Source organism: Chlorella variabilis, assembly GCF_000147415.1.
Source record: "Chlorella variabilis unplaced genomic scaffold CHLNCscaffold_27, whole genome shotgun sequence".
Lineage (NCBI taxonomy): Eukaryota > Viridiplantae > Chlorophyta > Trebouxiophyceae > Chlorellales > Chlorellaceae > Chlorella > Chlorella variabilis.
Genome location: NW_005435061.1, coordinates 315,012 through 327,515, shown reverse-complemented (window position 1 = coordinate 327,515; position 12,504 = coordinate 315,012). Strand labels below are relative to the sequence as shown.

General features: G+C 67.7%; 4 protein-coding genes across 4 annotated transcripts in view; 2 read left to right on the top strand and 2 right to left on the bottom strand.

Moving 5' to 3' along the window:
* The window catches only part of CHLNCDRAFT_139911 (hypothetical protein), a gene marked incomplete at both ends in the record, with an annotated part of 11,079 nt that extends 3,345 nt beyond the window's left edge, over positions 1–7,734 (bottom strand). The window contains 20 exons of the mRNA XM_005843719.1: positions 6–66; positions 353–445; positions 671–738; positions 954–1,025; positions 1,174–2,537; positions 2,703–2,749; positions 2,918–3,011; positions 3,182–3,263; positions 3,535–3,622; positions 3,742–3,804; positions 3,967–4,080; positions 4,233–4,336; positions 4,484–4,836; positions 4,921–5,327; positions 5,505–5,565; positions 5,726–6,038; positions 6,265–6,317; positions 6,465–7,258; positions 7,394–7,560; positions 7,720–7,734. Of these exons, the coding sequence (XP_005843781.1) occupies positions 6–66; positions 353–445; positions 671–738; positions 954–1,025; positions 1,174–2,537; positions 2,703–2,749; positions 2,918–3,011; positions 3,182–3,263; positions 3,535–3,622; positions 3,742–3,804; positions 3,967–4,080; positions 4,233–4,336; positions 4,484–4,836; positions 4,921–5,327; positions 5,505–5,565; positions 5,726–6,038; positions 6,265–6,317; positions 6,465–7,258; positions 7,394–7,560; positions 7,720–7,734 (4,413 nt within the window). The remainder of the gene's footprint in view (positions 1–5; positions 67–352; positions 446–670; positions 739–953; positions 1,026–1,173; positions 2,538–2,702; positions 2,750–2,917; positions 3,012–3,181; positions 3,264–3,534; positions 3,623–3,741; positions 3,805–3,966; positions 4,081–4,232; positions 4,337–4,483; positions 4,837–4,920; positions 5,328–5,504; positions 5,566–5,725; positions 6,039–6,264; positions 6,318–6,464; positions 7,259–7,393; positions 7,561–7,719) is intronic.
* Positions 7,735–8,129: 395 nt separating this feature from the next.
* Positions 8,130–9,429, top strand: CHLNCDRAFT_139910 (hypothetical protein; the record flags this gene model as incomplete). Its single annotated transcript, XM_005843767.1, has 5 exons — positions 8,130–8,207; positions 8,290–8,387; positions 8,515–8,953; positions 9,121–9,231; positions 9,364–9,429. 5 exons carry the CDS (start codon positions 8,130–8,132, stop codon positions 9,427–9,429), a joined length of 792 nt encoding a protein of 263 aa, XP_005843829.1.
* A 154-nt stretch (positions 9,430–9,583) lies between these two features.
* Positions 9,584–10,794, bottom strand: CHLNCDRAFT_59160 (hypothetical protein). The gene is made up of 3 exons (XM_005843718.1): positions 10,708–10,794; positions 10,294–10,366; positions 9,584–10,164 (listed from the first exon to the last, which is right to left on the bottom strand). Exons 1-3 carry the CDS (start codon positions 10,778–10,780, stop codon positions 9,900–9,902), a joined length of 411 nt encoding a protein of 136 aa, XP_005843780.1. The 5' UTR covers positions 10,781–10,794; the 3' UTR covers positions 9,584–9,899.
* A 544-nt stretch (positions 10,795–11,338) lies between these two features.
* The window catches only part of CHLNCDRAFT_139908 (hypothetical protein), a gene marked incomplete at both ends in the record, with an annotated part of 4,295 nt that continues 3,129 nt past the window's right edge, over positions 11,339–12,504 (top strand). The window contains 5 exons of the mRNA XM_005843766.1: positions 11,339–11,434; positions 11,629–11,739; positions 11,983–12,048; positions 12,194–12,262; positions 12,472–12,492. Coding sequence (XP_005843828.1) covers positions 11,339–11,434; positions 11,629–11,739; positions 11,983–12,048; positions 12,194–12,262; positions 12,472–12,492 — 363 coding nt within the window. The remainder of the gene's footprint in view (positions 11,435–11,628; positions 11,740–11,982; positions 12,049–12,193; positions 12,263–12,471; positions 12,493–12,504) is intronic.

The following is a 12,504-nucleotide window of genomic DNA, read 5'->3' as shown; positions in this document are numbered from 1 at the left end:
CTCACCGTCATCCCCCAATACTTGTCGGGCGAGAAGTTGGAGCAGTCCACGACGGTCAGCTTGGTGCTGCGGGGGCGGGAAAATAGGAGCAGGTTGTTGCAACGTAAGTCACTTACTGGAGGAGGGGTACGCTGGACGAGGGGGACGCGGATATGTGGGCAACGGCAGCACGGCAGGAAGGAGGGGAGGAGGAGGAGCAGGCCGTTTGCGCTGTGCACCCGAGGGGGCAAAGCAGGAGCGGGCGGCTGGCGAGCGGCATCGCATGAGCGAGCCGGCTGCTGTGCCCTGCCCTGCGCTGCCGCTCCGCCGCGGCGGCGGCGGCGGCCGCGCTTGCCTGGTGCTCTCCTTGCACACGCGGCCCAGGCCCTCAGGTGTCCATCCCATCTGCCCGGACAGGCCGCGCATCACTATGGGCTCACCCCGCCCCCACACCTTTTGGAAGACCCTGCGGCGGCAAGCAGGGGCAGCGGCGGCCGCGGGAGGCGGCGAGGGTGCGTGGGTGGGGCGGCTCTTGCTCCCGGGTGCGGGTGGTGGGCCCTGGCGCCTGACCCTGACCCTGGGCCCGCCCCGCTCTACCCTGGGGCTCCCAGCTAGGCGTGTGCCAGGCTTGCTGAGACTAGCCTGCCAGGCCCCCGGCTGCGTTCTGAGGCTGCTGGGCGCACCCACACACCTCACGGTGCGTTCATAGTTGGGGTGGCCAGGGCTGAACTCGCTGACGTGCGGCGTCCAGATGAAGTCCTGCAGCCACGGGTGGAAAGGAAGGAGGGGATGGCATGAGGGGGGCGCCATGAAGGAGCAAAACAGTGGAGATGGGGAGGCCGCGTGGGGGGACAAGGGAAGCAAGCCAGCACGCCTGCTTGGCAGCGCATCCTGCCCCCAACGTCGCTGCGGTGCGGCGGCCACGAGCAGCGGCCGCACCGGCGGAGGCCGCAGGCTGCACCCCAGGCTCGCACCTGCACGCCGCGGTTGGATGCGAGGCGCACATCGCTCTCCGGCAGGCCCTCCTGCATCCACCAGAACTGGCGCTGCAGCAGCAGCCAACACAGCAAGGGTGGCACGACATGTGAGCAGCAAGGGGGGAAACGCACAGTGGCATGAGCACCAAGGGTCATGCCGAGCACCAAGCGGGACAGAGGCACAGCGCCTGCACCACCACCCCCAGTCCCAGCCTACCCTCTCCCGCTCTTCGTCTGTCAGCGCCTCCTCCGCCTCCTCTGCCGCTGCCCAGCCCGCCTGCGGCGCTGGCCCGCGTGACGCCACCGCTTGCAGTGTTGCCGAGATGCGTGCCCTGCTGCTGGCACGCAGCCCCGCATCCTCTTCCTCTGACGCCTGGCTCGGCTCCCGACTCTCCCGCATCTTCCAGCTCTCCTTCACAGAGCGCTTGGGGCGCCCCTCCACACCATTGGCCTGCACCTGCGCCTGCTGCTGCCCCATCCCCTGCTGCTGCAGCTGAGGCGGCTCGGCGTGCTGCGGCGGCACGGGCGGCGTGGGCTCCCTAGAGGGAGCCTGCGCCTCCAGCAGTGGCGGCAGGCTGTTGTGGTGCTGCGGCTGCAGCAGCGGGTGCAGGCCATTGTGCTGATGCTGTGGCAGCGAGTGCACGCCATTGTGCTGGTGTTGTGGCAGCAGCGCAGGCTGGTGGGGCAGCACACCCTGCGAGCTCCACCCATTTGCAAGTGCATCACTCTTCTCCAATATATCAGTGATTGGGAGAAGCTGCTGCTCCCGCTCCTCCTGCTGCTGCTGCTGCTGCCCCTGCTGCTGCTCCTGCTGCTGCTGCGCCTGCTGCTGCGCCTCCTGCTGCTGCCGCTGCCGCTGCTCCTGCTGCTGCTGCTGCGCCTCCTGCTGCTGCCGTTGCAGCTGCTCCTGCTGCTGCCGCTGCTGCAGCTCGGCAGGGGTGGGCACTGGAGGCCGCGCCGGAAGCGAGCTGCCGCTCATGCCTGAGGGCAAGATGCCGCTGGCGAGCAGGCCGTTGGGCGCTGGCTGCTGGGCGCACAGCAGATGCTGCCGCTGCTCTGCCGCCAGAGCTGGAGCCGCCCCCTGCTGCTGCTGCTGCGGCGGCGGCGGCGGCGGCTGCAGGCACTGGCATTGCTGCGGCTGCAGCCACTGCATGGGCTGCTGCTGCTGCTGCATGGGCTGCTGCTGCTGCATGGACTGCCGCTGGAAAGCCACCGCGTGCAAATGCTCCGCCAGTGTCTGCAGCTGCTGATCGTGCTGCGGCAGTGGCGGCGCTGCAGCCGGCGCAGGCGGCAGCTGCGGGGGCGGCGGGTGCCTTGCGCTGTGCTGCGCCAATAGCTCCAGCTGCCGCATCCAATCGACACCCTCCGGCACCACGCGCCACCGTGTCTGTCCGCTGGCCCCGCCGCCGCCGTCCGGGCCCTCGCACAGCCAGCGCAGCCGGGCGGCCCGCCCTGCGGCGCCGCTGACGGTGCGGCCCAGGGCTGCGTCCAGCAGCTGCCGCGCCTGCAGCAGCTGCCGCAGCTGCTCCTCGGGAAGGAAGCGCATGGGCTCCATCTGGACGTCGCACCACTCGCACATGACTGCAACCAGGCGTAGCAGCAGGACACGCGCCAACACTGAACGATACAGCACTACACACCACCAGCCTCCCAAGTGCATGGAAGAAAGCAGGCACACACAATGGAGAAGCAGCGCTGCGGCTGCCATGTCCGGCAGAGGCTGACATGAACGAGTTGGCTGCTCACCCTGCGCCGCCGCCGCCGGCCCGCCGCCGTGCGCCGCCCGCCGCTCCCTGCACGGAAGCCAGATGCAGCGCGGCGACATCAGTGAGGCCGCGGCAGCCCGTTCCTTTTTCACACATAGCATCGGATGTGTGCACAACCAGTGGCGAAAGACAGAGTGGAAGCCAAAGCAAGGACACATGCAGGCAAAGCGGTGTGTGCAAGGTACCGGCGCTGACCTGGCGCACGCGGGGCACAGGTCGTCCTCGCACTTAGCGCAGTGGTAGTGGAAGTTCTCCAGGCAGGTGCCGCACAGGTTGCACAGCGCACGCTCTGCGGCGGGAAAGGGTAGCCCGGGCAGGGCGCAGTGACGCACTCAGCAGGTAAGGGTGGCCAGCCAGGGGACAGCAACGGGGAAGTAGCAAGTCCCACTGCCAGGAGACACGGCAAGGGTCGATGGAACAGCGGAAGGGCCAGGGAAGGAGGCTAGGGGAGGCACCGACCCGAGTGTGGAGCGCGGCGGTTGTGCCAGTACCCAATCCGTGCCTCTCGCACGGCCAGCAGGTCGGTGCCTGCAACCGCAGCCTGCAGGGCCGGCAGGCATGCACACCAGGGTTAGAAGAACAGCTTCAGCTGCCTGCGGTGTCCCCTGGGAGGTATCAGCGCCAAACCGAGGTGGTATCAGCAGCATGCCAGCACAGATTCTGCCAAGCAAGCGGCTGGTTTGGTGCAGCAGGGTACAGCCACACGCTGCTGCCCCCCTGCCTTCCTGCGTAGCCTCCCTGCCTTCCTGTGCAGCTGCCCTTTCCTGCCGTCCAAGCACAGCGCAACGCGCTCTTCCCAACCTCGTACCCACCTCCTCCTGCTGCGCCGCCATGATGCGCTCCACATGCGGCAGCAGCTTGTGGGCCAGGTGGTAGGCAAACATCAGCTGCTGGCTGGTGCTGCAGCTCGGGGCAGGAGCGGAGGCAGGGCACGGGTGAACCGCAGGTGGTGCCGGTAGCAGGCACGCATGCAGGCTATGCACTTGTGGTGCAGCACTGCGTGGGCTGCTGCCGCTCACCTGAACCTGGGCTCCGGCGGCGCCCCGCCCAGCTCCTTGAGCGTCTTGCAGCGGCACTTGGCCCTGCACAAGCAGCGCGGCAGCAGCAGCGGCAGCAGCAGGCAAAGGTGGCTGCACGGTACTGGAGGCAGGCACATGGGGCAGTCTGTCTGGCGCCCTTCCCGCAGCACAGCCAAGCGGCCGCCGAGCGTGTGCACGCGGGCTAGCAGCAGAGCAGAGGCTCACGTGACGCAGATGCGCAGGCAGCAGGGGCAGACGCCGCGGCAGAAGTCGAGGCGCAGGCGGTAGTTGGGGTGGCCTGGGCGAAAGTCCAGTACGTAGCGGTACAGCCCGATGCACCTGCGGTACGGTATGGAAGCAACACATCTTGGTGCGTGTGCATGAAGCAGCCAGAGCGCATGCCGTCCTGCACCGCTCCCGAACAAGGTGCGGGCCGCCGCCGCCAGCTCATGGATCCGAGACTGCCCCGGTGGTGCTGGTGTGGCACCGACCTGGGGCAGTACGTCTTGCTGCAGACCCCGCTCGTGCACGGCAGCTTGTAGGTCGGCCCCTGGCAATCGTGGCAGCACCCCACCTCGACGCCGCCAGCCAGCGCCTGCACCCCCAGGCGGGCAGGGGCAGCGGCAGCAGGAGGGTGGATGTCCACAGCAGGCGCCTACCAGAGTCAGAGTTCTCGACGAAGAGACTGGAGCACAGAGCATCAAAAAAACAACACTGAGGTGGCTGGAAAAGGCCCGCGCACCTCCCACTTGGCCCGATGCTCCCTGGCGTCTCGAGGCAGCACCTCGCCCAGGATTCCTTCGCGGTCAAGCCAGTAGCAGCGAGCCGGGGCAGGCACCAGCTGCGCTGGAGTGGCTGCCGCCGCTGCCGGCTGCAGCGGCCAGGCAACTGTTGCAGCTGCCGCGGGCTGGCCTGCAGCGCCAGGCCTGGGCCGCTTGGCCTGGCGCGGGACGCCCTGGGCGGCAGCCGCCTGCGCCGCCTGCGCCGCCACTGGTGCAAGCGAGGGCGCTGCTGCCTTGGGCGGCCGTGAAGCAGCCGCCTTGGGCGCAGGCGCGGCCGCTGCAACGGCTGGCGCGGGTGCTGCAACGGCTGGCGCTGCGGCTGCGGGGGGAGGGCTGCCTCTGAGGGAGGCCTTCACCCCGTGTGCAGCTGCCAGGGCAGCCCTACGGGGCGGCCTACCGGCTTGCAGGTCCAGCTCAGCGCCGCCCCCCACCAGCAGCTGCACCTCAGCAGCGAGCCGCTTGGGTGGGCGCTGCTGCTGCGCCGCTGCCTGCTGGCCGGCAGCCCCCTGGGCCTGTGCCTTTGCCGGCCCATCTCGCCGCTGCTTCTTGCTGGCAGGCTGCTCTGCCTGCAGCGGCACACCCCCACCCAGCTCAGCTGGCAGGGCCATGCGCCGCCCACCCTCCTGCTTCGCCTGCTGCTCGGCCTGTGCCCGCTTGCGCCCCGCCGCAGGCGGGCCCTGCTTGCCGCGCCCATGCTGCTCCTGCGGCCTGCCCGCCTGCTCCAGCCGCCACTGGGGGTTGCGGCCTCCCGGCACCAGCTTCTCGGTCCGCTCATCTCTGTCATCGTAGAGAATCTTGTGCCTCCTGCAGAGCACAGGAGAGTGGCACAGATGTGTGGCACTGGTGTCACCAAGGATCTTGGATTGCTCGAGTGCTCAGCCCGCAGCAGCGCAGACAGTGGGACACTGCGGCAGGCAGCAGCCCCTCCGCTGCAGAGCAAACCATGGCACAGTTGCAGCAGGAAAGTGGGAAGGGACCTACCCGTCAGGGAAGAGCGACACCACTGTGCCAGGATACCATGCACGATCATCCTCCCAGTACACTGCAGTACGAGCCGCGGCAGCACCGAACAAGGCGGGTCGGCAGAACCGAACAGAGCGGGGCAATGCAGAATGTGCCCGAAGATTGCAAGATGCAGCTGGCTGGCACCTTTGCTAGCCTGCTGCGTGCCACCGTGGGTGTGCCATACAGTCGTACCGCACCTTCTATGCGGCATCCCGAAAGCTCCTCCCCTCGCGGCTGTGCCCCTGCCCCCGGCACACCCTTCTGCTGCTTTCCCTGCTGCTGCTGCTCCTGCTCCACAGCATAAGGGCCCTGGTATGGGGAGGCGGCATCTGTCTCGCTGCTGCGCCGCTGCTTCTTGGAGCCGGGCCAGGCTACCGCCTCGCCCGCCTCGCCCGCCAGAATGTGCCGCACCAGCAGCTTGGCCTGCTTGCCGCTGCCCTGCCGCTTGAAGGCAATCACATCGCCCTCCTGAGCTGCATTGTCTTCTATCCACTGTGCGAAAGCGCCGCCCTGCATGGTTGGCAGAGAGGCACAGGAGGGTGTGGCACCGGAGGGTGTGGCACGGTATGCCGGCGTGCTGGCAGGAGGCGGATGAAGCAGCCAGCCATGCAAACGCACGAGCGCGATCCAGCGTGGCAGCCATCAGCCGCGCCTGCAGATAGTGTGAGCCGCTGCTCGGCTCGGAACAGTAGGGCAGGGCATAGGACTTCCTGCTAGGCTCGTCCAGGGCTTCCACCTTGGTCGTCTTGTCTGTAGCAGCCTCGCCAGTGAGCTTTTCAAACACGCGAGCTGCAACAAACAGTTGGCGTGGGTTTGTGGAACAACAGGAGTGGGACCCCCGAACCAACAAAGTCATCCAAATGATTTGTTTTGTGTGGTCCTGTGGCTCAATCTGCAGCTGGCAGCCCAACCAGGAACACCGCGGCAGGGGCGCACCTGGCAGGCCGAGCTTCCTGCGGTGCTTGTGGCAGGCGGTGGCGTTCAGGCTGCAGCGCAACCAGCCTTCAGAGTCCATGGTCCACTTCCACCTGCCGGACGCCGGCGGCACCTCAGCTGCCGCAGCTGGTGCTGCTGCGACCTGCTTGGGCCTATCACCAGACGCTTTGCGCTGCTGATGCTGCTGTGCTGGAGCTGCAGCAGCGGCCGCTGGTGCAGCCTGAGATCTGGAGCGGACGAGGCGCGCTGCTGGCGCTGCCGCCGCTGCTGCTGCTGCAAATGGCGGGGCAGGCTCGGTGCTGGCGGCCAAGCCCTGCCTGCTGCTGCCGCCAGCGGCTGCCCCGCTGCTGCCGCTCGCCTTGCGGACCGTATCTGCCGCATTCCAACGGCCCCCTGTGGAAGCCGGCTGCTTCTGGTTGCCCCTGGGAGGCAGGCCGAGCCGCAGCGCCTCCTCTACCACTGCCTTTGGGTCACTTTCCCAGGCCGCCACCCTAGCCTTGTTGGCTGCCTGGACAGCGGCGGCCTCCAGCGGCACAGCCCACGTGTGCGGGAAGCAGCCGGCCGCGTGCGCGACAGTCAGGTCGGCCTTGGCCTGGCCGCCCTCAATGCCATCTGTATCCTGGATGATGCAGCTGCCCAGCGTGGCGCCAGCTGGCGCGCCCCACTGCAGCAGCTGCTGCAGGTACGCAAAGGCGTCCTGGTGTGCGGCATTGTACTGCGGTGCCTCGCCCAGCACCCGCTTCAGCACCGCATGCAGCGCCTGTCGGTCGCGCCTGGTGACCTGCGCCTGGTCGCTGCAAGGAGCAGATGGGCGCGGGGAGCAGCCAGGGTCAGCGGCCAGCCGGGGCATGCACCTGCCCCTCAATTCTCGCTGTGTAGAACAGCAAGGGCTGCAAGGTTTGCAAGGAGAGAACCACCGCGTCCCTCACCGTACGCTGGGGATCAGCCGTTGCAGGCTACCCACAAGAAAGCGCAGCCGCTCCGACTCGCTCGAGCTTCTGCTGGCTGGCAGGTTGGACAGGCGCAGCAGCCGGTCCCTGCCGCCGCCCGCCTGCGGCTGCTGCGGCTGACTGGTGGTGCCAGCCCCAGGGTCCACCTGCGAGGAAACGCACAGGGCGGCACAGGCCGGTGGCGGCACGTCGCAAAACGCAACAGCGGCGGCGCTATGGCGGTTCACAACCGAAGCCACGGGCTCTCGGCTTCGTCCATTCCAGCACATCCACAGCCTCTCAGGGTGTCAGGAGGGCCCCCGCACCTGCTGTTTCGCCATTTCAAGGCGCCCGTGTTGGCTGCGGTGGGCCACGCTCTACACGCCTCTCATAACTTGCTGGTGACCGTATCACGAGAAGTTGGCGGTGTGCAGGACCCCGCAGGGGGCGGGACTCGCACAAAAGCAAATCGATGGGGAGCTTGGCGCCCAGGAGGGAGGAAGGGCCTCGATATTTCGAATTACTGCGTGAAAGGAGGTATAAAAGGCGGCGCAGGGCGATTGAGGCAGCCAGGCCACGCCGCAACACAGCACGCCGCACGCCAGGCAGCCTGAATTTGTTTCGTGCCGTCTGGGTGCTTGCTGGCTTTGGTTGCATTGGACCGCACGTCACGACATCCCTCGGCATTGCCGACGGCGGACAGGGATTGCCACGGCTGCTCCCAGCTGCCGCTCGAATGCTGGGACTCACGTTTGCTGCCGCAGGGGCTGTGGCAGGGGCTGCACAGGGACTGGTGAAGGTCACCGGCAAGGAGGTGCGCCGCGGGAGGGGTTCCATTCAGAGAGACCTGTGGGCTGCCGCCACCCACGGTGACCGCCTGTTTGTGGGGCCTGCAGATGCTGGGCCTGGTGCACACCAGCCCGGCCCCTGGCAGGCCTGCGTACCACCACCTGCACAAGCCCCTGATCAACCTGGTGGTCGTGGGTGACCAGGGGTGAGAGATGGCTGCCGCCTGCGCGTCCGGGCGTGTTTGACCGCATGCTGAAGCCATCTCCCGCCTCCACCCACGGCCCACGTCACCCACTGTGCCCTCCCCTGTCCCCCTTCCGTGTTACTTACAGCTGCGGCAAGGCAGCACTGGTGCAGGCCTTTGCGGGGGGCCGGCAGCAGGAGGTGGCCGCAGCCGCCTCCACCAGCACCCAGAGCCGCGCCGACTTCCAGCTCCTGCAGTGTGTGGTGGATGAGCAGCAGCCCGTGTCCCTCTGTCTCTGGAACGTGCGCAGCAGGGAGGAGGCCCGAGACCTGGGATCAGTCTTCTACTCCCTTGCCTCTGCCTTCCTTGTGGTGTACAGCCCCGGGCAGCAACATCCAGCAGAGGCGCTCGAGCACTGGGCGGCGCAGTGCGGCGGCGGCGCCGCAGCGGGCGCGCCGCCGCTTGTTGTGGTGGCCAGCTGCCGCCCCGACGGCGACGACGCGGAGCAGGAGGCGGCGGTGGCAGAGGCCGAGGAGTGGTGCCAGCGGCGCGGCGGGCTGCCGCACTTCATCGTGCGCGGCCTGGAGGTGCGGCGGCGCCCCCCACACCCACACAAAACGGGCTGAGAATGGCGGCCGCCTGCAGCTCCGCAAGCCCAGCATTGCCTTGTCCTTGACCAAGGTCACCCCTCACCTCATCCTGCCGCGGTGCAGTCACTGGCACCACCTGTGCCCTCCCCTGCTGCCTCCTGCAGGACCTGCACACCATCCATGCCGCTTTCCTGGAGGCGCTGCGGCTGGCGCTGAGGGGACACAGCGAGCTTTCGCCTATGCAGGCAAGCAGGGCCTCATTGCAGGCAGAAAACGTGTACATGGCTGGCAGCTGAGGCGGGGAGTGGGCTGAGGTGCTGGCGTGCGCCGGCGCGGCTGCATTTTCGATGCGCGCCGCCTGCACACTGTTCCATGCACCAGCACGCTGCCTTCCCCGCCCCCTGCAGAGCGAGCTGATCCCGGCGCTACACAGGCTCGATGGCCAGCCTGCCTTGGTGCGCCAGGCCACCTAGAGCAACAGGCAGCCTGCTTGATTGATCTGCTGCTCGTGTTGTCTGCTGCCCGCTTTGAGAGCACCCTCATTATGTCACTCCCTCCTGTTTGCGCTGCGGCTCACAAAGCTGGGTCCTTAGATGTCCAAGCCTGCCTCTCCTCTCTAGACATCCATAACCGATGTTACATGCGGCTCCCGTGGGTAAACTTGCGGGCAGCACAAACGGCAACTATGTCCTGAGCAGGTGTTATCTGTCAATACAGAGGCATGATGGAAGACGCGGCGGGCAGATGCTGCTACGTCGGACAAAGGGGCGCCAGGGGTGGGGTGGCGCCGCAAAGGCGTGTCATGTGTCGTTCAGGCGGGAAAACAAAGGGCGAAGGTGTGTGGTCCTGGATTCGCGTGCTGTCAACCTTGAGCAGTCCAGCGTGTGGGGGCTGGCAAGCCTCCCGGCCGCCTCTGCTGGGCGTCTTTGCTGGCAGCAGCTGCTCACGCGCGCTCGCCGCGGATGCGCCGTGCCAGCTGGATGTCCTTGGGCATGATGGTGACGCGCTTGGCGTGGATGGCGCACAGGTTGGTGTCCTCAAACAGGCCCACCAGGTAGGCCTCGGCGGCCTCCTGCAGCGCCAGCACGGCGCTGGACTGGAAGCGCAGGTCTGTCTTGAAGTCCTGAGCGATCTCACGCACCAGGCGCTGGAAGGGCAGCTTGCGGATGAGCAGCTCAGTGGACTTCTGGTACTTGCGGATCTCACGCCTGCGGCACCGGGGGGTGAGCGACCAAAAATGAGTGAGCAAGCTAGGCAGCAGCAGGTGGGGCTGCACCCGATCCTACCACAGCAGCCCGAGTCCCTGCGCTGCCCTTGCAAAGACCCCCCGCACTCACAGCGCCACGGTGCCGGGCCTGTAGCGATGCGGCTTCTTCACGCCGCCGGTGGTGGGCGCCGACTTGCGGGCCGCTGCGGGCGAGGGAGGGGAGCAGGGCCACGACCAGTCAGACCGTGGTTGATGGCAGGGACCTGGAGAGAGGCTGGCCTGGAAGCCGAACGCAACGCGGCGCACGCCAGTTTTGTCGGAGCCACCGCCCGCCATGCCTGGGGGCTGCCGCCCCGCCCCGGGGCGACCGCGGGCTACGTTGCAGCCGTGTCGCTGACGCCTGCTGGGGGTTCTGGAGGGCGCCGCCAGGGGCGGGCTGCGCTGAGGGGCCTCGGCACGGCTGCACCAGCCTCGGCGGGCGCTGCGCAGCGAGCGCGGCCCACCGGCACCTCAAACCGTCCTCCCCGGCCCCCCTCAAACTCACCCTTGGTGGCCAGCTGCTTGCGGGGCGCCTTGCCGCCCGTGGACTTGCGCGCTGTCTGCTTGGTGCGGGCCATGGTGACGGCAGGGGCGATAGGGGTGCCGTGGGGGTCCTTTCCGGGCGTTTTAGTGATGTTACTAGCTGGGGCGGTACGCACGCTGGGCAGGGCGGGGCGCCACCCCCGCCGCTTCCCGCCCCGACGTTGTCGCCGGCCCCGCATGTCCTATACGCCTTTATATAGCTGATAAAAGCGACAGCAAACCGCTTGCAGCTGGCGGGCGACAACCAGCAGCAGTTGGCCGTCTCCACAGGTGCAACGGCAAAATGTTGCCTTTCATTCCTGCCGGGATTGCAGGGGGCTCGGCTTAAGGCTCGGCCCTGAAATCCACATATTTGAAGAAACAACGCCGCCTAGCGGGCAAGCTTCACGGACGTGGAAAGCCATTTTGGTCGTCGGCCAGCTGGCAGCGGCGCACCGCAGTGTTGGACCTATGAAGGGCAAGCAGTGGGGAGCGGTGGCTGCTGTCCAGGCATTGGATCTGCCCTGTAGCCCACCGACAGCCCACTGGCAGCCCTGATCGAGGCTGGCCCTCACTGACCGAGTTGCGAAAACCCCTGTCCCGCGCCTAGGGCCATGCTTAGAGCTGCCAAGCGGCTGGCGGAAGCCGGCTCTCGCCTCAAGGCGGTGCAGAACCAGCAGCAGAGGTTCCTCAATGTCCACGAGTACCAAGTGAGTAAACCCTGGCCCTAGCGCGCCTCTGGGGCGACCCGTGGGGTTGTTTCATTGCGGTGGCCGCGTCGAGAAAGGCCCCAGCCGCCCAGCAGGCCTCCCCAGCGCCACACCACGAGCCGCCGCCGGCGATGGCGGCACCCAGCGCAGGCAGCGGCAGCACCTAGCCCTCCCCACGCTCCCTGCACCCGCAGGGCGCGCAAATCATGAGCCAGTACGGCATCAACGTGCCTCCGGGCATCCCCGTGCATAAGGTGGAGGAGGTGGGGCCGGCGGCGCAGAAAATGGCGGACGAGAATGGCGAGGTGCGGCCGCTGTTGCCTGTGGCGGCTCCTTGTCGTGGCTGGGCGTCTGGCTGTTGAGTGTCCGCCGTGTGCCAGCACCGGCCTGTGCGCTGCTGTCGCTGGCAGGGGCCGGCGGGGTGTACTGCCGCACCTGCTGTCCTGATGGCGCTGTTTGGATGGGAGGGAGCAGTGTTATCCCCACTCATGGCCAGGGCTACATTCAAACACAATGCGGCACAACCACCGATCTGCTGCCACGCGCAGGTGGTGGTCAAGTCCCAGATCCTGGCGGGCGGCCGCGGCCTGGGCAAGTTCACAAACGGGCTGCAGGTGGGGCGGCGGCGGCGGGGGCCGGCGCAGCCCGCAGAAGCAGCTGCCGTGAAGAGTGTGCCTGGAGCTGGCAGGCTAGCTGGAGCCACGGCTGCTTTCACTGCTGCTGCTTTCGACTGCTGCTGCTGCTGCGCCCCTGGCGCAGGGCGGCGTGCACATCTGCAAGGCGTCGGAGGCGCCTTCCCTGGCGGCCAAGATGCTGGGCGGCACGCTTGTGACCAAGCAGGCGCGTCCCCGGCGGCCTGGCCCCGCCGTGCCTGCCGCCAAGTGCCGCCAGCCACGCACGCCTCGCCGCATGTTCTCAGCACAGGCTGCACTACGCTGCACGCCGCCGCCTGCCTGCCGCGGCATTACATGAGCAATAACCCCACCCCACCCACACCTCCGCCACCGCACCCCGGCCCTGCCTCGCCTCCCTCGCAGTCGGGCGCCAAGGGCAAGCCGGTCAACACGCTG

Coding starts and splice junctions, on each gene's coding strand:
- CHLNCDRAFT_59160 (XM_005843718.1), bottom strand. CDS start 10,780: ATGGCCCGCACCAAGCAGACAGCGCGCAAGTCCACGGGCGGCAAGGCG. Junction 10,367..10,707: donor CAAGCAGCTGGCCACCAAGG/GTGAGTTTGAGG, acceptor CCTCGCCCGCAG/CGGCCCGCAAGTCGGCGCCC. Junction 10,165..10,293: donor AGGCCCGGCACCGTGGCGCT/GTGAGTGCGGGG, acceptor CCGGTGCCGCAG/GCGTGAGATCCGCAAGTACC.